General features: G+C 32.1%; 1 protein-coding gene across 1 annotated transcript in view; it reads right to left on the bottom strand.

Annotated features, from left to right (window-relative positions):
• Nucleotides 1-4,051: 4,051 nt before the first annotated feature.
• Nucleotides 4,052-21,777, bottom strand: part of LOC114324354 (plexin domain-containing protein 2) — a 168,759-nt gene continuing 151,033 nt past the window's right edge. Inside the window, exon 8 of the mRNA XM_028272158.2 lies at nt 4,052-16,427. Within this exon, the coding sequence (XP_028127959.1) occupies nt 16,359-16,427 (69 nt within the window). The 3' untranslated portion in view covers nt 4,052-16,358. The remainder of the gene's footprint in view (nt 16,428-21,777) is intronic.

Below are 21,777 nucleotides of genomic sequence, written 5' to 3' on the forward strand. Positions count from 1 at the left end.
CAAAATAGATTATGTTACCTTTTATGTAAGCTATCACGGTTACTTCGTATCATAAACCGTGATACCGTTACACGGTATCACGTAAGCTCATATTTCTTTTTTCAATCGCCGAACAGATAATGCACACAAATATAATGTACAGTTTCAACAATAGAATGTAACAAACAAGTCGTCTGCTTAATCGCAAAATAGATTGTTATCTAATGTATTGTTTGAAAGATCACTAAGTACCGATTCGGCATTCCAGATTGTAAGGAAAAATTCACTAAGTGCAATAATAAGTTTTAATGAGTTTTACCCTGAAATCAAAATTCACAATATTGCACTCCATATTGGAACGAAAAATTCACTAAGTGCAATAATATGTTTTAATGAGTTTTTCCCTGAAACCGAAATTACAATAATGCACTTAGTGAATTGTACCATAAATTATCTCAGCAATTAGAAGGGTTAGAGCTCCAGGTGACTCTTCCACAGCTGGGCAGTACCGTGTATCGAGTTCAAATTGATGAAAATGTCAAAATCTCAAAAAAGTGCACTTAGTGAGTTTTACCTCTAATAGGACGATATATGATGAAACTCTTGACTTTTTCGAAAATTATACTAGCTCGACTGATCCCTGGAGTTTACTACAAACATACACAACGGATATACCCAACAGGCCTGATAACAACGATTAAGCCGTATTTTACAGAAAAAAGCATGACAACAAAATGCACTAAATTAATAAATAAAATCCAAAAAATTTCGAGCCTGATAATCAAGAAAGTGATAGTACAACAAATTCAACTCAAGAAATTAACTAAAGCAATACACAGTGCATCTTCAGTGTTAGTGAACTTATAGTCTCGTTCCGACTACAAATCGTTCCTTAAAGAAAAAGTGATAAACGAATGGAATCTTTCGCAATCAACTCTACACACAATAACGCCCTCGATTGAATCTTGGTGTGAGATAGACTTAAATCGCCAGATGTTTGTGAAGCTGAATCGTTTACGTATAGATAGGGCACAACAGACTTACAGCTACTCAATCTCTAAATCGCCCTATTTGTGACTGATATAATTGTGACATTAATGTAACACATATATTAATATTGTCCTAGATATATTAGTGAAAGAAAAAAACACTCAATACCTACAGTATAAAAGCAGTCTTAGGACCCCACTGTAAGCTTACAAATTTGTTGAATTATTTGAAAGACATTACAGTGTTGAACAAACTACAACCACTGTTAACATCTTGTAAACCACATTTTTTAATTTGTAAATTATGATATTGTTACCTAACTGTGAACTTATAGAATACTCAAAAATGCTATTAGATTTAAGTAATCCTGTATAATTATACTACAGCTAATAACCCAAAGTGGTTGATGCTGTTATGAATAAAATAAAAAAAAGACACGAGTATTTATTCGTATCCTACAAATTCGTTCGTTAACTGCTTCAAAATCTGTTACATTGTTTTTCAGTTTAGTATCTAGTATCTACTAATACAAATGCAATCCCAAAATCCTAATTTTCTGAATCTACACCACTTAACAAGTTGGTGAGTGTTTTTGTGTCCCGGACACCATTCCCTTGTTCCTGAATTGTTATATACCAAACCAATCTTGTACCTTTTCAATAGGGCTATTTATCGCTTCTCATTTGTTTAGTAGACTTGACATATGATGTATAGTATTAATATATCCACCGGCAAAATAACGCAAAAGACTAAAAACATACGTTGTGAAATAAAAAGAGATCAAACTGGTAGAGGCAGAAAATTATCAATAGAAACCTATAAATTTACATTATATTGAGTTTCCCACCTTTAGACGTATCAGAGGAACTTGGCAACTGCCACTGTGACAACAGAATTTTTTAAATTCTCCTGTGGCAGTTTGACTCCGGTGCGTCTAAAGGTGGCAAACGATCAATTTAATTGTAAATTTATAGGTTTCCATTGATAATTTCCCACCTCTACTAGTTTCATCTCTTTGTATTGCACAACGTATTATGCTTTACATCTTTTCCGTTATTTTGCCGATCACTGCGGTTTTAACGCACTCATTACTGTATTTAATTGGAAGCTAGGACAAATAATCCCGGACAAAAAATCCCCACAAATTTTTTGGGACAAAATATCCCCACAAAAAATCCCGGACAAAAAATTCCCAAGAAATATTTTTCTGTCGAATAGTTAATACAATGTTATAATACTTATGCCCGATTTCACCAAAGATACCTAAACAGTTGCCTTATTAAGTAATTCTTATCGATAGGAACTTCTTAAGTCAATACTTAGAAAGAATCGCATTTCACAACTAAAAGAACTGCTTATCTAGGAAATGCTTTCCTAGGTATTACCTACGGTGCGTTTGAACTATTTTTGATAAATAAAAAGAAGAATAAGATGACATTTTCTTACTTTTTCGATTATTTGTCATTATTGTTTGTTTGCCAATTTGGTTTTATTCAGTTTTGTACTATTATAGTTATTTTGTATGTTATTTGTATGTACAGTGAAATTGAGGAAAAGAAAAGAGTTGTAAATTTCACATACGACGAAAAATTGAAGTTGGTTGAATTGTCATTAACGAAATAATTTTAAAATAAATAATATGTTGAAAATTGCTTTTTATTATTAATTTTTTAATGACACACTTTTAGTTATAATCATGAATGGGTTTTTGAAACACAACACTAGTTTGTTAGGTAGTAGGTAGACTACATAATTTTGTCAATAGACCTGTAAAAAACTCCAAAGGATTTTCTATATTTTCCAACACATATTATATTAATAATATAAAAGAAAATACAAAATTTCAACTAATATACTAATTACAGAATAACAGCAAAATTAAAGTAAGAAGCAAATTATTGACAAACGTCACAAGTACATTAGTCAAAATTGTAAAAATATAACCTGACTGTCAACGATAAGTAATACCTAAAGTTTAGGGAGATCGAAATCCGTATCCTAACGTAAGGTAATGCTTAAGCGGTTTAGGCAATTCGTATCCTATGGTGAAATCCGTTTTAGAGGTAGGAAGTGCCTAAACCCACTTAGGTAATTCTTAAATATTTAGGTATCGTTGGTGAAATCGGGCATTAGTTCTCTAAAAGTTTTCCTGAAATTTTAACAAATTTCGAATTCTAATTCCATGCTGAAAACTTTAAATTATACATGACAAAAAAGTGTGAGTTTTTTAAAAAATCATGGAAAATTTGGAGAATGAGCTAAGACCCCATTTTCATGACAGGTGCTTAACGCGCGATTACAACTACATACATTTTACTTCAGACCGTTCACATGCCAACGCGCGTCTTAATGACCTAAAACGCGCGTTAGCGTGTGAACGGTCTTCACGTAAAATGTATGTAGTTGTAATCGCGCGTTATCAAAACTCGCGTTAAGCGCCTGTCATGAAAACGGGGCCTTAGCTCATTCCCCATATCTTCCACGATTTTTGAAAAAACTCACTCTTTTGTCATGTAAAATTTGAAGTTTTCAGGATGGAATTGGAATTCGAAATTTGTTAAAATTTCGGGAAAAATTTTTAGAGAACTATTCGGCAGCAAATATTTCTTGGGGATATTTTGCCCAAAAAAATTTGTGGGGATTATTTGTCCGGGGATTTTTTGTCCAGGGATAATTTGTGGGGATTTTTTGTCCGGGATTATTTGTCCCCATATAATTGATATATGCCAATGACGTATAGATATATTAATATTATACGTCATTTGTCAAGTGTACTAAACAAATGAGAAGCGATAAATAGCACTATTCCCTAACAAGGGCGCTCAACGTTCCTGGTCTATTTAAAAAAGAGAAAATCCATGTTCCGTTGCCAATATCGTTGCTTCAATATCCTTCTATTCCGTGGCTTGTTAGTAGTAATGTTTTGGTGAAGAGGCGATAGATTTTCGTCCAAACGTCCTCCTATCTGGGCTTGCGTTTGGCACTGGTAGTTACTGAACTACTCCATCCGCCCACCACTTGTGGGGGGTGGAGAATCAGCAGGAAAAGAAAGCGGTATTCAGAAAATACATAAACTACAATATTTAGTTAAAATAGTTTTATTGGCATACAGTTTTGAAAATATGTATACAAACGTACTTTGAAAAATATTAAAAGAAAAATAATAACGATACAATGAAAGTCCGAAATAGAAATATACACTGCGCGTCATAGAAAACGGGCACACTAAAAAATGGGTCATTTTTGATGTCGCGTATCTCCTAAACCTGTTGTCCGATTTAAGTGATTTTTTGAATGTTATAGCCCTATTCTTTGTCAATATCCCTGTAATAATATTTTTGCAAAACAGGTAAATTTTCATTGTATACCGGGTGTACGAATCAAACTGTGTTTTTTTCTCAAAGTTCGCAGCACCCTGTGGAATATTCTAGCATTTATAAAATACTGAAATTAAAACCAAACTATAGCCTCAGGTTTTCTTAACATTCTGTTTTTTGATTCATTCGCTTATGTTGGATAATACAAAAGTTATGTACTTTAACAACTAGGCATGCTCTTTATCAGTACAGGGTGTTTCTAAAGAAGTACGACAAACTTTAACCCGGCACCTGCCATGTGGCTTTGCAAGGCGCCAACTGCCACGTGGGGTGCTCACAGCACCCCTTAAAAATTTTCTGTGATCTACTTGTTTAAAAAACAAAATAATGTGTTGAGTAACACAAGAACATAAATAAACATGTTTTATTAACTTATTAGCCACTAATATGTTATAAAAGTTAAAAAATATAATGAAAAAGGTGTTATAAGCAAATTAGCAAGTACCAAGCCATAATAAATGAAGTCAAGTAAAATATCTAAAAAAATTAAGATTTAGTGAGTATAGAGTCTATATTAATAATTTAAATCAGATATTTCAATAAAAAATGTAAATTTGACCTGTTTATCAAAAATACAAAAAAAAAATTAAAACTTAAAGTGCCAGATGATGACACTCCAATTCGACTTTAGAGCTATAAGTTCAGAATGACACTAAATAACCACTTCAAACACTAACACATATATGTTATAAAATATTACAGAAAGCTACTATGACGCACAGCTCGGTTATCAAACTGGAAATACCAAATATTTGATAAAAGTGTGTTATGGGGTGCTGGTAGCACCCCACGTGGCAGGTGCCGGGTTAAGGGGTAATTCTGCATGAAAACATAATGACCTTTTGCTTTATAGACATATGTCCGCAAATGGTTCGTTTCCGACATACAGGAAGTTAATTTTTTTCTTACAAACTGACGATTTATTTATTGCCCTAAAACCGGTTGAGATATGCAAATGAAATTTAGTGGGTTTTAAGACGTAATTTTTGAACATTTTTTGACATACAATTAAGAATTTTTTATTCACCATTGGCGTGCATACGAATAATATGATCGGTCATATTACCCGTATGCGCTCCAATAGTGAATATAAAATTCTTAGTTGAATGTCAAAAAATGCGCAATAACCATCTCTTAAAACCTACCAAATTTCATTTGCATATCTCAACCGGTTTTAAAGCAATAAATAAATCATCAGTTTGTAAGAAAAAATTTAACATCCCGTATCTCGGAAACGAAGCTTTTGCGGATATATGATTATAAAGCAAACTGTCATTATTTTTAATGCAGAATTACCCCTTAAAGTTTGTCCAACTTATTTAGTCCCTAAAACCCATTAGACTTATAACACCCTGTACTGATGAAGAACATGGCTAGTTGTTAAAGTACATAACTTTTGTATTATCCAACATAAGCGAATGAATAAAAAAACAGAATGTTAAGAAAACCTGAGGCTATAGTTGGGTTTTAATTTCAGTATTTTATAAATGCTAGAATATTCCACAGGGTGTTGCGAACTTTGAGAAAAAAACGCAGTTTGATTCGTACACCCGGTATACAATGAAAATTTACCTGTTTAGCAAAAATATTATTAGAAGGATATTGACAAAGAATAGGGCTATAACATATTCAAAAAATCATTTAAATCGGACAACTGGTTTAGGATATACGCGACATCAAAAATGGCCCATTTTTTAGGGTGCCCGTTTTCTATGACGCGCAGTTTATATTAGAAGTCATCAACAAATTAAAAATTGTGTTAATAACTTTTAATTAAATAACTACAAAAGAATTGTTTTATAGAACTAGTAAATATTATCAATATCTTTATTCACGACATGTCATCAGAACTAAACCTGCTTCACATGTTGTTACAGTTCTTTAAAAATAGCACAGCCAGCTGATATGAATTTACATTAATAATTATGAACTCCCAAATAAGTGGTCTTTGTATAATAAATCACATTGAAAACAATAAGATGAAAAAATCAATGTGAAGCAGAAATGTCACTGATATTATATTCTTGTAAACTATTAAAAAAATGAACCATATCCCGCATATAATAATTAGCGACAACGTTCATTGTGTGCCAACTTCGTGTATTTAAGGACGTTGAAGTCATTTATAACACATTTTCTATGTTTCACTTGAAAACAATTAAATTCAAAACACTTCCAGTGAAAACATGAGAAATAATTGGTCGGTAGATGATATAGTTCTTCCACTCCATATTTGCTCATGCATGAAATTATTCACGAATTACTCTTTGGCATAACAAGGATAAACAATACGGCATGTCTCCAATACAGCTCCAGATAAATAGTAAAGAGGACGGAGAAGTATATATCAACCCGGAAAGGTGGAAAGATAACTTGAACTTTAAACAGGCGATTTGCCTAGAATAAATAATATAGTAGAAGAAAAACATATTCTCTTAAAGTTGAAACGAAAAATCGTTACATTAGAAAAGTGTTCAAATCTCTTAACTTTCAAGAACGAATGCAGATCTAAGACCCAAAAGCTTAGTTTTTATTTATTTCGATAAAATATTAAAATCTACTTATCTTCCTCATATATTGTCCTATATACTTGCCTTTCTAGACCGAAAAAGCCATTGTTACTGTCGTTATAGGTACTTGTATGTTTAAACTAGCACTAGAACTTTCTCAAGCCAAAAAATACAAATAAATATTATATTTAACACTAGCGCCACCTGTTACCAGATCTACAAAGTTTTGCTTGTAGATTTGCTAACAGATGGCGCTTCTAACGTACCGGGTACGAATAAATTTTCAGTAAAAAATGTATTTATAATGTACAATATATTTCAAGTAATTATCTTGAAGTTTTATTTATAAAATACCGTCAGTTATTTATAAAATAACATCCCAGTCGGAAGTTGGATATCATCATCACTATATACAGGGTGTCCCGAAAAGATTGGTCATAAATTATACCACACATTCTGGGGTCAAAAATAGTTCGATTGAACCTAACTTACCTTAGTACAATGTGCTCATAAAAAAAGTTACAGCCCTTTGAAGTTACAAAATGAAAATCGATTTTTTTCAATATATCGAAAACTATTAGAGATTTTTTGATGAAAATGTACGTGTGTCACTATTATGGCAGGAATATCTTAAAAACAAAATTTTAGTGAAATTTTTCCACTCCATAAAAATTGTATGGGGGTTTTGTTCCCTTAAACCCCCCAAACTTTGGTGTACGTTCCAATTAATTCATTATTGTGGTACCATTAGCTAAACACAACATTTTTAAAACTTTTTTGTCTTTTAGTATTTTGTCGATACGCCAGTTTTTATCGAGATGCGGCTTCTTTTTTAATATGTTTACATAAAAATTTTAAGGGGGTTTTATTCCTTTAAAACCCCCAAATGTTTGTGTACGTTCTAAATAAACTATTATTGTGGTACCATTAGTTAAATACAGTATTTTTAAAACTTTTTTGCCTCTTAGTCTTTTTTTAATAAGTCACCTTTTATCGAGATATGGCTTCTTTTTCAAAATATACCTAAAAAAGTAAATTATAAATAAATTTTCAGATTATTAACAGGTCGCTATATACAATCGTACTTAACCATATACAAATATGTGGTGGATTCGACAAATATTCAAAATATCTCGATAAACACTGGCTTATCGAAAAAGTACTAAGAAGCAAAAAAGTTTTAAAAATATTGTGTTTAACTAATGGTGCCACAATAATAATTTAATTGGACCGTACACAAAAGTTTGGGGGGGTTTAAGGGAACAAAACCCCCATAATATTTTTATGGGGTGCACAAATTTCACTTTAATTTTTTTTAAGATGTTGCTACCATAATAGTGCCACATGTCCATTTTCAATAAAAAATCTCTAAGAGTTTTCGATATATGAAAAAAAATCGATTTTCATTTTGTAACTTCAAAGGGCTGTAACTTTTTTGTGTGCACTATTGTATATAGGTAAGTGAGGTTCAATCAACCTAGTTTTGACCCCTGAATCTGTGGTATAATTTATGACCAATCTTTTCGGGACACCCTGTATATATATTCTATCTACCACATCTTTACAATCGGGTTTCTTGCTATTTCTATCCTAGGCCTTATTTCTGTTATTTATCATTATTTTCCTAAATACAGGTTCCCAGGTATTTGTATTTATCGGTACATCTCTATCGGTACATCTATAAAATGACATGTTTGTTTGTTTCTATTTTTGTTTTCTTTGTTATTATCATATATTTAGTTCTTTTTTATACCTATTTCTAATCCATATTTTTCACAAAGAAACTGTTGTCGTATTTAGCAGTAGTTAAAGTTGTTCAGCAGAGCTTAACCATAATCACGGTGTCATCTGCATATATTATGTCGTGAATAGTTCTTCCGTTAATTATGATTTCTTTCCTTTTAGATAATAATGCTTCTTCAATAATGGGTTCACTATATACATTGAAGAGTAATGGAGACATAATACATCCCTGCCTAAATCTTCTCCTGACTTTATTTCTGAACTGGGTTCATTGTCTATTAAAATTTAAAATTAAACCCCATAGAATTTGCAAAAGGTCCAGTAACATTTAAACGAATAAAAAGAAGAGACAATAAAATTTTAAAACTGACAAGTAAATATAAAACATTATGCCACCCGACCTTTAACAGTTCCGACAATGATGTTTTAAAGGTGATTTTCAGTGACGCTACATTGTAAAAGAATAATTTCTTAGTTAGTCAAAAGAGGTAGGAACTAAAATTCGAATTGTTATCCTCTGATGCCTTTTAAGACGTAAATCTAAAGCAAAACAGAGTGATGAAGTCGACAAGCGGATATATAATTGCACCCACGACCTGTCGTTCACTGTGATAACAATCTTGAGCGAACTAGTCCATTTTATTCCCACAAAAGTGAAAGTAAAGATGATTCCGATTTAATTACAGAATAAGGCGTCTACTATGTGCTTATACGTATTTCGGCGTTAACTTAGCCTCATCGAAGCACCTGTGTCCAGGCACTTGTAGTGCTTGTAGCGCCTCTACGCAGGTGCTCCGATGAGGCTAAGTTCTTCTTCTTCTTCCTTCTTGTATGTAGGCCTTAAAGCCTGTATCTTCTTCAATATTAGCTTCTTAAATTGTTTAAATTATCGCATCTTTTTCTTGGTCTGCCAATACTTCTTCAACCATTTGGTGACTTATCTCGTGCTATTCGTACTATCATAATACTCTGCCATTCGTGTTCGTTCCACTCCTGTTTCCGTTTTGTTACCCATCCATGTATGTCTTCTGCGTTGCATGCTCTTCTTATGTTTTAGCTTCTCTCCCTATCCAACAGACTTTTCCCTGATATTCGTGGAAGTATTTTCATCTTTGTTGTTTCTAGTAGTCGTCTCGTTTTAGATGTGTCAGGTCTTGTCTCCGCCGGGTATGTCAATATAGGTCTAATTGCTGCTTTACAGATTCTTGCTTTTTGACAATGTTCTGTTTTTGTTCGACAAAAAAAAGAAATGAATAGTTTGATGTTCTGAATAACGACTTTTTTATCGACGGAACCATTTTTCTGGATGCAGCTTCTTAAACATCGTTACTATACCGATTGAGAAATTTCTTATGGTTGGTGTGGGCCTTTAGTGAGAGCGACAAAGAGACGTGTATTTAATATACATTTAAAACGGGCTATAAGATATACGCCGGCAAAGCGAGGTAACTCCAACAACCGACTTCGTGTCGTAGGTAGGGTTTTCTCAGCACAGCGTTGCCAAAGTAGATTTAAAAAAGAAAATAACAAAGTAGAAAAAATTATGTTTAACTTTTTGTGAACGAATATAATAAACAAATTTTTTAAAAGAAAAAACTTAAGTAAAAAAATATTGTTTTCACCCATTTTAAAAAAAGTGAGTGAAAAAGGTTGAATTATATTTCAACGTTATCACATTTTTTTTAAATGGACGAAAACAATATTTTTTATTTAAGTTTTTTTTTCTTTTAAATAATTTGTTTATCATATTCGTTTACAAAAAGTTAAATATAATTTTTTCTACTTTGTTATTTTCTTTTTTAAAACTACTTTGACAACGCTGTGCTGAGAAAGCCCTACCTACGACACGAAGAGGGTTGTTGGCGCTACCTCGCTTTGTCGGCGTATATCTTCTAGCCCGTTTTAAATGTATAATAAATACATGTCTCTTTGTCGCTCTCATTGAAGGCCCACACCAACCATGAGAAATTTCTCAATCGGTATAGAATCAATTCACAAGTGTCAATAAAGGTATTGATATATATCTGTTATTTATTAAGTAATTTATATAGAAGCAAAAGATTATACAATATTCTACAACTTAAAATGGTACAAGGTCTAATGATTCTCTTTAAATTAATGAGATAAATGCTTAATTTAAAACTTATATCTATAGTTTGTTACAAAAAAGATAAGGAATTGTTTGATACACATTGTAAACTTTGACATTTTCATCTATATACGGAACCAAAATCTAAGGATATGAAGTTACTCTTCACCTATTATTTTGGTATTTTTAGTTTATTTCACTTTCCTAAGACCATTGAACTTATACATAAGTATATACATTTTTTAAGACAGTTTCAAATGATACACTATGATACACTGTGGTTTCAAATGCCGAAAAGGTGGTCATGATTTTTAAAAGCGTATATTGTCCCTACACTTAGGAATTGCTTTCGTATTGAAATGTTTTTGGCATCGCTTATTACGAATCTGACATTTTTTTGAAAAACAAAATGGCGGATCCAACATGGAGGAAAGTTATAGAAAATATCAATCAAAACGAAAAACTTTTTGTCAGATTTGGTAGTTTAAGGTCGCTGATTACAAAGAAAGCAATTTGAAAATTTTATTTTAAACGCAATTTTTTTGAAATTTTATACAAGGGACTTTTGAAATTGCTGATTGCCAATACATTTTCTTTTTGAAGTACAACATTTAGAACTTATTACTTTAGGTACAACGGCCCATACATAAGTAACAATCGCCAGAATCATGTAATATATATGCTTCATTTCACACTTTTGTATTCAAACAACTGCAAGCAATGCATAGGCAGTTAAAGGCAGCTAAACCAATGTGGTTCTGTATCTTCTGACTGTACATTTTGAGATTAATCGCATTAATAACATTAATCGCAGAATTATGCAGAATTAAGTACTTTTTGAATGTATTTTTACGAAATTTTGAATATTTTAAGTATATTAATTTTTATGCAATTAACAAATTTTATGCATTTATTGTTATTAAATCTTTAGTCAACTTTTATCTTACATTAATACGTAATTGAAAAAGAAGAATCTGCTTTACAGCAATAAAATTGATAAACTACAAAACGTTTTACAGCGTTTTCAATATACACGTTCCTTCCGACTTTCACTGCCGGCCAAAATAAGGTCATGCATGGTATTCAATTTTCACATGTCAAAAATATTATATTTTTTACTGGCTTTATATTTTTATATTTTTCAATCCCTTCCAATAGACAATATTTGGACAATTTTGGGATTAAGAACCTCTCTTCTCGTACACCCGCCAAAGGGTGAACCGCTCTCTCTCATCAGCCGTTCGACGGTCAACAAGTAGCACTCACACGTGAGGGTGCAATCTCTTCGCCACGATCTTTCGACGTATCAAGTCGGTACCGCTCATCTCTTGACGGTCCAGCCTTTTTTTTTGGGCTGAAACGAACAATAGCAATACGTGCACGAACAGTAATTCGGGAGTGACGCCATACACGATTTCGCAACAGTCAAAACGCGAGGCACGTGGTACGGAAACAGTCATCTCGTATGTGACCGGCTTCAGTGTTCCGGACAAGATTTCACAACTTGGTATGGTAAGACTTTATTTACGACTCTACGATAGTATGAGAAAATGTTCTGAAGCTATTTCCTTGTGGTATTTTTGTAATCAACTATTATAAATGGGAAATAAACCACAATTAAACTATAAACAATAAATTATTTCCCATTTATAATACACTTGAGAGCAAAATAATCGACTCACTTGCTGAATTGTACACGTTAAAAGTATCGAATTTCCTAAACCTGTTGTCCGATTTGAGTGATTTTTTTAGTATGTTACAGCCTTATTATTTAAGAAAATCGATGTAATATTATTATTGCTAGACAGCTAAAGGTCATTTTATACCGGGTGTAACAATCATAGGGTGTTTTTTTTTTCTTAAACGTACCTAACTTTTTTTGATTATCCAACATAACCAAATGAGCCAAAAAAGAAAATGTTAATAAAGCCTAAGCCTACAATTGAATTTTAATTTAAATATTTTTTATATGCTAGAATACTCCACAGGGTGTTCCGAACTTTAAGAAAAAACACAGTATGATTGTTACACCCGGTATAAAATGACCTTTACCTGTATAGCAACAATAATATTACATCGATTTTCTTAAATAATAAGGCTATAACATACTAAAAAATCACTCAAATCGGACAACAGGTTTAGGAAATTCCACGTGTACAATTATTCAGCAAGTGAGTCGATTATTTTGCTCTCAAGTGTATTCTAAATAGGAAATAAGCCACAATTAAACTAAAAAAAAATGATTTTATTTTATTTTAATAAAATCAGTTTTTTAGTTAAATTGTGGATTATTTCCCATTTATAATAGTATGAGAAAAGAACTGTAAACATGAAAATCCCTAAATAGGGACATTTTATTTTACCTCATGACCACGTTTTCAGCGTTTGGAACCACTGTGCGATGGTGCGACAACACACTTCACAAGCAATATTGCTTTTCTCTTACTCTCTACCCCACACGTATTTCTTCTGGTCTTCTACTTTTCCAAAAAGCAAGTTTCCAGCGATCGGAAAATACACACATAGAAGAGACAACGTTGATAACAAGCGACTATATTGTTCTCTCCAGAAATATACCGCTTGTTAAAAAAATCCACGAGAAAAATAAACTTCCTGTAGCTGGCTGTATACCATAAATCAAAAAAAATACTAGATTTGTTGTAAAAGGTATATTTTAAAATACCCTAAATAAAAACCTCTGTCATGTTTTTTAACTTTTTCTCAATTAATTAAGTTATACTTAATTTTAGGGTTTTTAGAACACTGATGATGGATTTTTTAATCCGAGAACGTTTTGCCTTGAGACCCTTATTTAGGGTATTTTAAAATATACCTTTTACAACAAATCTAGTATTTTTGCTTGTTAAAACTCTAGTATGTACCTTCCAAAATAAGCGCGTGTAATGTGTAATTAACTATTAACAGTATAGTTCAGTTAAAAATATCTCACTAAAGAGATATTTGTTTCAGATCAATATCACCCTTGACAGGATATATCGCGGAAGAGAAGAGTACCTGTCTGATTAGTTACTAATAAATTCATTCTTCTTTTTAACAGATGTCAAAAGTTTACAATGAAATAAGTAGGAATACCCTCATTTGTGTGGCACCCCTCCATTATGAACCTGGCGTCATAAGCCAAGTTACTTTTCAAGATAGCGGCTATGGTGTCAGATGCCATGTCAATAAATTTTTATTTTATTATCCTATGCTATTCATATATGAACCCACACACCCCTGCGAAGAAGAACTAAGTACCCTTCGGCAAGCTGCCTTTTATTCGTCAATATTCATTAAATCCTATCGCATGATACGTGGCACCGTAAGTGGACTTTGGACTGTTTCGCGTTATCATATGTATAGCAGTAGGTAGTCGTATGTAGTCAACGAATATCTATGTTAAAGCTGTTTTTCTTAAGGGTACACATAGAGAAGGAATGACTTGACCACTGGTAGGTGACGTTTCGAGACAAATGAAAAAGACGACGAACTTACTGGCTTAACGTAAGACGCATTGAATATTTGATATTTTTTTGCTAGATGTTAAAAGATAAAAGCTGTCATATGGTACCTCGTACGTCTCTATCGGATCGATATCAACGGAGATACTGAAATTCGCACACGAAAAAGAAGAGCTATCATCGTCATCCTTGGCTCTACAACCCATGGTGTGTCTTGGCCTGTTTCAGAATCAGCTTCTATTCCTTCGCCTTGGTTTTTTAATTTCGTACTCTTAATACTTGTAAGTCGTCTTCAACCTGGTCCTTAAATCGTGCTCTGGGCCTGCATCTTCTCCTCCTTCGAGCTGGTCTTTGGATGCAAGAACGATACTGTCGCAAAAAACTCACAGAGCAAGACGAACTGATGAAACAGAATGATCATGTGACGATGTTCACAGCGACGATGATGTTGAAAAAGAAGACCAATGGACAGATGAAACAACCCGACGAATTTATAGTTGACGTGACAGCTAACGTCATAGCCGCCATCTTAAAAAGAGGTAGTGGAGGGGCCCTCCTCAAGTGATGGTATTCTTGCTGACATATATGAAAATGTATCAATTGCGTATCGCACAAGTATCTATTTTGTAACTGGAGGAATCGGGTAAAAATATACAATACAAAATAGTCAAATATATGTATATACACCTGAAAAACAACTACAACAATCTTCAAAAATGTATACAAAATATCTTAAGGCACGAACCAAAGGCCACGTTGGTTATTTGTCGGCTCAAAGGACAAAAAATAATTAATAAAATGGATCGATTTGTATTATGTACTAGGGTAAGTCGGTAACAGGTCCCCAACCGGGAGAATTGTACCATGTTTAAAAATGACAAAGTATTAGTTTTGGTAGACGAAGTACAGAAACGTGGCTAAAATTCGGTTCTATTAACTTGCTTCTGTATCTAGCTGGACTAATTTTGTCGATTGGATTGGCTTTGAACTAACTTTCCTACTTTGATAGATACTAATTGACAAAGTATTGGTTTTGGTAGATGAAGAACAGAAAAGTGGCTAAAATTTGATTTAATTAACTTGCTATTGATCTATCAGGAGTAATTTTGTCGATTGAATTGATGTGCTATGGGACTACAAAGAGTTCTTCTTCTTTTTTGGTATCGTTCCATTTTCTTGTATGGTTCCTATTCCGATTTCAAGCTGTGGTTTACACCAAGTTAAGATCGTGGGGGAGGCTGTGTAACGATACAGAAACACTAAGTTTTTTTAAAGAGTTCCACCTTACCTTGTATTATAAAGCTACGCAGAGAAAACATTATCTTTCATTTTTCTGTGTATATCATACCATCTTTCATTTTTTTTTAACCAACTTTACTACTTTGATAAAGACTGAAAATTTTAAGCACAGCTCAAGGACTGGATGACAATCCAATAAATATTAAAATGTACATCTTTATTACGCTAAAACCAGTCATCTTCCACTTTCAATCTGACAAATTTTATCCTTTATCTTATCACATAATATAATCATCTATATAGTCCAAGAAATAAAATCTGTTTCAGCAGTTGACAACTGCTGAATTATTTATCGTGACCTTGTTGGATAGAAAAAATGGATCATATCAAGTATGAAGCCTAAATTAGTTTTTTCACAGGGAGACCAATTTAGATTAATGAAATGGCGACCTAAATTCTAAAAATGGCCACCAAGGTTGTTGAGAAATTTACTTCAAAACCAAAAAAATCGGGAGACTGGATACACTATAAGATGTGTTCGAATTGGTTGTACCAAAACGGCACAAAATTTACAATGCAAAGAATTACATCTAAAAACAAAGTGATAAGGAAATAAGAGTGAGAAGACGTATTGGTAGAATTAGAAACTAGGAATGAAATGCAAATAAAAATCATCTAGGAAAATATATGACGGGTCTGCCAAACTTATCCTATTGTTTTTTTATTTAAACTGTTTATATAATATATTTTAATCGCAAAATCAATTATTTATTGTACTTCAAGAGCCTCGTCAATTCCATCCTTTTATTTATCACAGAAAATCTTGTTGCACAACACTGTAAATGTTGTTCTCTAAAATTTGGTTAACTATCAGTTCATCGTTTTACTACGGCTTTAGAGAACGCTCAGTTGCCTTTCCTTTCAATTGTCTGATACGTTAAAAAATGCCTAAGAATTAAAATTGGTTAAATCACATATGAATCGTAGCTGCCGTGTATCTGGCTTCGCCTCTTCTCCATCTCCATTGGCTGGGTCGGTACTAGAACAAAAAAACAAATTTTATTAGTTTAATAGTTAGAAACATTTAGGAGAAATATATTACTAAACTAGAAAACAAAAATTCTCATGTGTCCTTTCTTTATCCTTCTGATCCTCATAATGGAGACTTTCTTCTAGATCTTTTAACACATACCCTGGCCTCAAGAATTATTCTTTCCATACCATAATACAATTCACTTCTTTCTCTTCTTGTAGTTCCTTCTCGTATCGGAGGTTGGCTATCATCACAACTATTCGTACCTTATTGGCGGCTGCTCTGAAAAGATCTACTGAGCTACAACTATACCACTCTCTTAACTTTCTCAGCCAGGAAATTCTTCTTCTACCTATAGATCTTTTACCCTTTATTTTACCTTGCATTGTGAGCCTTAATATCCCATTTTTCGCATCTCTGGTAATGTGGCCGAAATACTACAACTTTCTTGTTTTGATGTCTTTTATGACCTCGCAATCCTTTTGTAACACTTCTGCATTTGTAACTCGTTGGATCCGTGGTATTTTCAAAATCCTTCTATAGCACCAAATCTCAAATGCTTCCAACTTATTTATATTATCCACTTTTAGTGTCCAGCTTTTCATTCCATACAACAAAGTCTAGAACATCTTATCTCATCAGTCGTCTCAGTAGCATCTTAAGGCTCTTTCTTATCCTCAGCTCCAGAGTTGAAAAAAAACATGTCTTTTTTATTTTATACAAAACAAACGTTTTTTTTTTTGTTTTAAACGGTTTTTTTATTTTAAACATGTTTTATTTTTCGTTTTTATATTACATGTTTTAAACAAATAAAACGTAGAAAAAAACATTGTTTAAATCATATTTCTTAAAATGAGAAGGATCTGTTTGAGGAATTAGGCAGCACAGATACATACGTACATAATAACTTATGGCTGTTCAGCCCAAATATTCTGAACTTACTTGCCCACGATATAGAAGTGCCAGAAATAAAGAACAGTGTCAAAAAATTTACATGTACATTTTGCTAGCGCAAAATTCCGAGAAGCTGGTGATTCTGCTCTTGTATTGCATTAGTATGTTCGTTGGAATACTTTATCGGAATGCTTAGAAGATTAGTTGAAAAATTGGCCAACATTATTTCACATTTGCTCTAAACAATAGAATAAGTATTGATAAAGATGTAATAAAGCTTGTAAATGATACAAAGTTAAAGACAAAAGCCTAAGACTAGGCATTTATAGAAATGAAAGTATATTGCAGTGCAGGGACAAATTCCAAACAAATACTTGCACTAAAGGAGAGGCTACAGAGATATGGCTAGAACTTCTGGAAGCATTCGAGACTGAACACGCAAATGGCGAATTACCAGGCAAAGAGTGTACCCTTTAAACCATAATATATTTTCTAAACATCTAATGTACGACCATTGGCATGGTGGTGTTCTATGGTCATCCAACATAAAAAAAACTCTTCTCATCATACGCTTTAGTCAATAGGGAACTTGCACATAAAAATATTTTTGCACAAAATTGTTAATTTATGTTTAAAAATATTATGTCCAAAATATTACGTCTTAATAATAAATAGTTTACGTACAATAACTGATAATAGTTGCGCGCCCAAATTTACCATTTCAAACAACTTCAAAAGCCTGCGCTTGGGTCTGACGTCACCAACCATGATGTTTGCAACTGTTCTCGTGCCAGACGTGTACTGTGAAGACAATATTTTGAAATTTTAAAATGTTTCATTTATTTATAATATTGTTTTTGTTTACGGAAATACATTTTTATTTTACAACCTATGTATCTCAAATGCCAAATTACATTATAAAGTTATGTAAGTACGTAAGTACATAGATACTACTAAAAAATTACGTATAAAAAGAAAGGATGTTTTATTAAAATATATAAATAGGCATATATTTAGTTTAAAATTTTAATTTCATTCTCACATAAAGAAATAAAAAATATTTTATGGATACAACTTTATTTTATCAAAGTTTTTTTCCATTTATTTTTAATAGTAATTAGCAGAGCCAAATAGACGGGGGAAAATATTTACACTCCAAAAGTCTTGTGCTATACTAATCAAATTGTCAATAAGACCTGAGTCATATTCTATCCAAATATTTATAAGTAAATTTTAAATTTCAAAGTCTGTATCTGCTACGCAAAAAAAAACAATATTTTTTAAATAGAAACATTTGCAACTGTACTGCATTGGTTATTTGGTTGATAGATTAGATTTTAGCTCTCGGTCTCGATTTTCTACCAACACAACTTTTTAAATCCAAAACGTTCGTCCCTTATTATAATTAAGTTTCCGAATAGATATATTTCAGTCGTAATATTTTGTAATAAACAAAACTAAAACCTATCATTTATAAATATTTTAGATTCATAACAAAGAAGAAACAAAAAACTTAAAAATAAACAATACAATATTATACTTTTTGTAATAAAAGTAAGAGTAACTAAAACCTATTGTTATAAACAATATAAACATGCTTATTAATAATGCTTACTTATTTGTCTTAACACCTGATCAATTTCAATTTTAAACTAAATAAACTGATTATGAACTATACCTACAAGAACACAAATAATACCTTGGAATTTCCAATTAAATACGATTAAAATGGAGTTAATACAATCCCCAAAACAACCTTTATTTCTTTTGAACTTTTGTTTTTATAGAATCGACTTCTACATAAGAGTTTTAAGTGAATGTGAATGCATTTGTAAATAATATTTTCGAAATATCCTAGCCGTTTTGTTGTCGATGGCAGGTAGACCGTGGGTCGTGACGGCAGAGCCGTTTACGGGTCTCTGAAGAAATTTAAATTTTATAGCATTTTCAAAGCCGCGTAATAAGCGTACGAGTTAGAAATATTTGATTTTTTTTGCATGCATGCGTTTTAAGATCATGTTACCTTATATTTTTTAATATTATTTTAATATTTAAAAATACATGCAAGTTCCCTACTCCAACTATGTAACCGGCTAGGCAATGTCAAAGCTGCTAAGTTGGTTTCAATTTTTAAAGAGCTTAATTCTATAAGTGATCACGTGGCTGATAAAATTGATGACTTAGATTACAAGATTACTATGAGACTGAAACAATTTGAGAAATTTATTAGCTCTCGTATGTAAAATGTTTTGAAGTTTTGCAATTTTTGTTGTGTTCCCATTATGATTAAATAAATAATATATTTGTTACAAAGTCTGTATAATAATATGTATAAGATTTTTTTCATATTTATGTATTATTCGCAAAAAAATGAAAAAAAAACGCTTGTTTAATTTAAGTGTATTACACATGTTTTAAGCTGTTTTAAACAAAAACTGTTTTGAACCTAAACAAATGTTTAAAACAGTTGTTTAAAACAAAATGTTTAAAACAAAACAACCCTGCTGAGCTCCGAGGAAAGTCTCGATTAACAAACATTTTTTTCATTTTTATAAATGTCTTGCAATTTCAATGGGTGTCCTGATTTTTCTACATTAGTCATTGTTTTCATTTACTCAGGTTTCCAGATATTTGTAGTTATTCACTCTTTCTACTTGTTTTCCATCGATATCTAGCCTTCCTACTGTATGTTGCTTAGAAATAACCATGAACATGGTTTTCTTAGCATTCATTAAATTTGTAGCCCATATTTTATACTCACTTAATGTAATCTATTTACTTATCACTGTAGTGCTTCTAGACCCACTGCAAAAATATCGTGTGTCGTCTGCGAATCTTATGTTGTTCAAGATTTCTCGGTTTACTGATATAATCCTGGGTTAAACGTCGGTATTCGTCGTGGTTTGTTTTGGTTGGATCAGAGAGAGCAGCATATGTGCCTCATGATGAGAGACTAATAAGTTTCGAAACCGGTAGAGGTGCTTGCTGCACTCTCTGATTGGACTAGAATATGGTGCGGCTGTATTTTCGTTTTGCAACGAAATTGAAAATGGTTATTCATTTTTGATATAATCCTGTTCTTCTTCGAATATTGCTTCCTTAAAAATAGTTTCGCTGTACAGATTGAATAAAAATGGGGACAACATGCAACCCTGTGTAACACCTCTTTTGATTTCTATAGTTTCTGTTTAGACATTTTCGATTCTAACCTTTGCTTTTTGATTCCAGTACATATTGACAATAACCCGTGTATCTCGACTGTCCATATTCTTTTGGTAGAAAAGTAAAAAGGTAGCAAACAAACTTGATTCCTTTTTAAAACGTTTTTATGTACTTGGCTTGGTCTTTGTAACTATGTCATTATATCCGCAAATTTTGTAATGCATTTTTAAAATAGTTATATGCTACCTAGGCACCTGAAATTTTCAGAATAGCTCAGAACTAGCTAACAATGCAATATTTAACTGCTATTGGGGTGTATTCTACAACATTTCCGTTAAATTTAAGAGGCCTCTAAAATTTAACTTTTAACGGTCCTCTAAAACTTTTAGGTTAGATTGACATTCTGTACACACATATTATAGAGGACCGCTAAAATAATATTTTTTAGAGGAATCCTCTAAAAGGTTTTGGAACAAATACGGCAACGTCGCACGTTGATCGTTTTTGAACTACTTTTAACCTAGAAATTGGCTGAAATCTGACTGTCAGAGGCCAAAAACCCTAAGAAGAAGAAATTGACAGTTTCCTATAAAATAATATTTATTGTATTTAATTATTTTTTAGTAAAACTCATATTTTCCAATTAAACATTTTTATTTATAAAGTTATACATTAAAATATTGCTGAAAAATTGCATATCTTATTTCTTTTCCTTCGACACTAATTTGGGTCAAATGGTCTATTTTCAATAACATTGGTCATCTTATTAATCTGGTTATAAACCAGAATGCACCTGGTTATAAACCTTTTGAAACTTTACCTTTTAAACATTTGGTACGTTTTGTAATGTTCCACAATAACTTTAAATAATTTTACCTGCATTAATAGGATTTAATTGCTTTGACAAACATATTTGACTTCCAACACTTTTTCAATCACATTTCTAGGTAGGTAATTGTAGTTACTTTCAGGTCAATTACTTTTTGTTTTTGTTGTAATCTGAAATCAGCTCTACAAAAAGAAACAAAAATTTGAATTTTGTTACTTAGAGGTGTAGGGTGTCGATTGTAAAGTAAAATGAGACTTACCTTTCATTATTATTTATTAAGTACTTTTTCACCAAATACATTATAAAAAGCCATTTGCCCTTTGTAAATATTTATCTCCAGTATAATACAAGAATAACAAACTACTATTCATACAAACGTAACCCAACAAAAATAATCAAACCACATTTAACGGACTGCTAAAAATTTAGCGGGTACGTTTTGACATCCTCTAAAATATTTTTATTTAGAGG

Source organism: Diabrotica virgifera, chromosome 1 (assembly GCF_917563875.1).
Source record: "Diabrotica virgifera virgifera chromosome 1, PGI_DIABVI_V3a".
NCBI lineage: Eukaryota > Metazoa > Arthropoda > Insecta > Coleoptera > Chrysomelidae > Diabrotica > Diabrotica virgifera.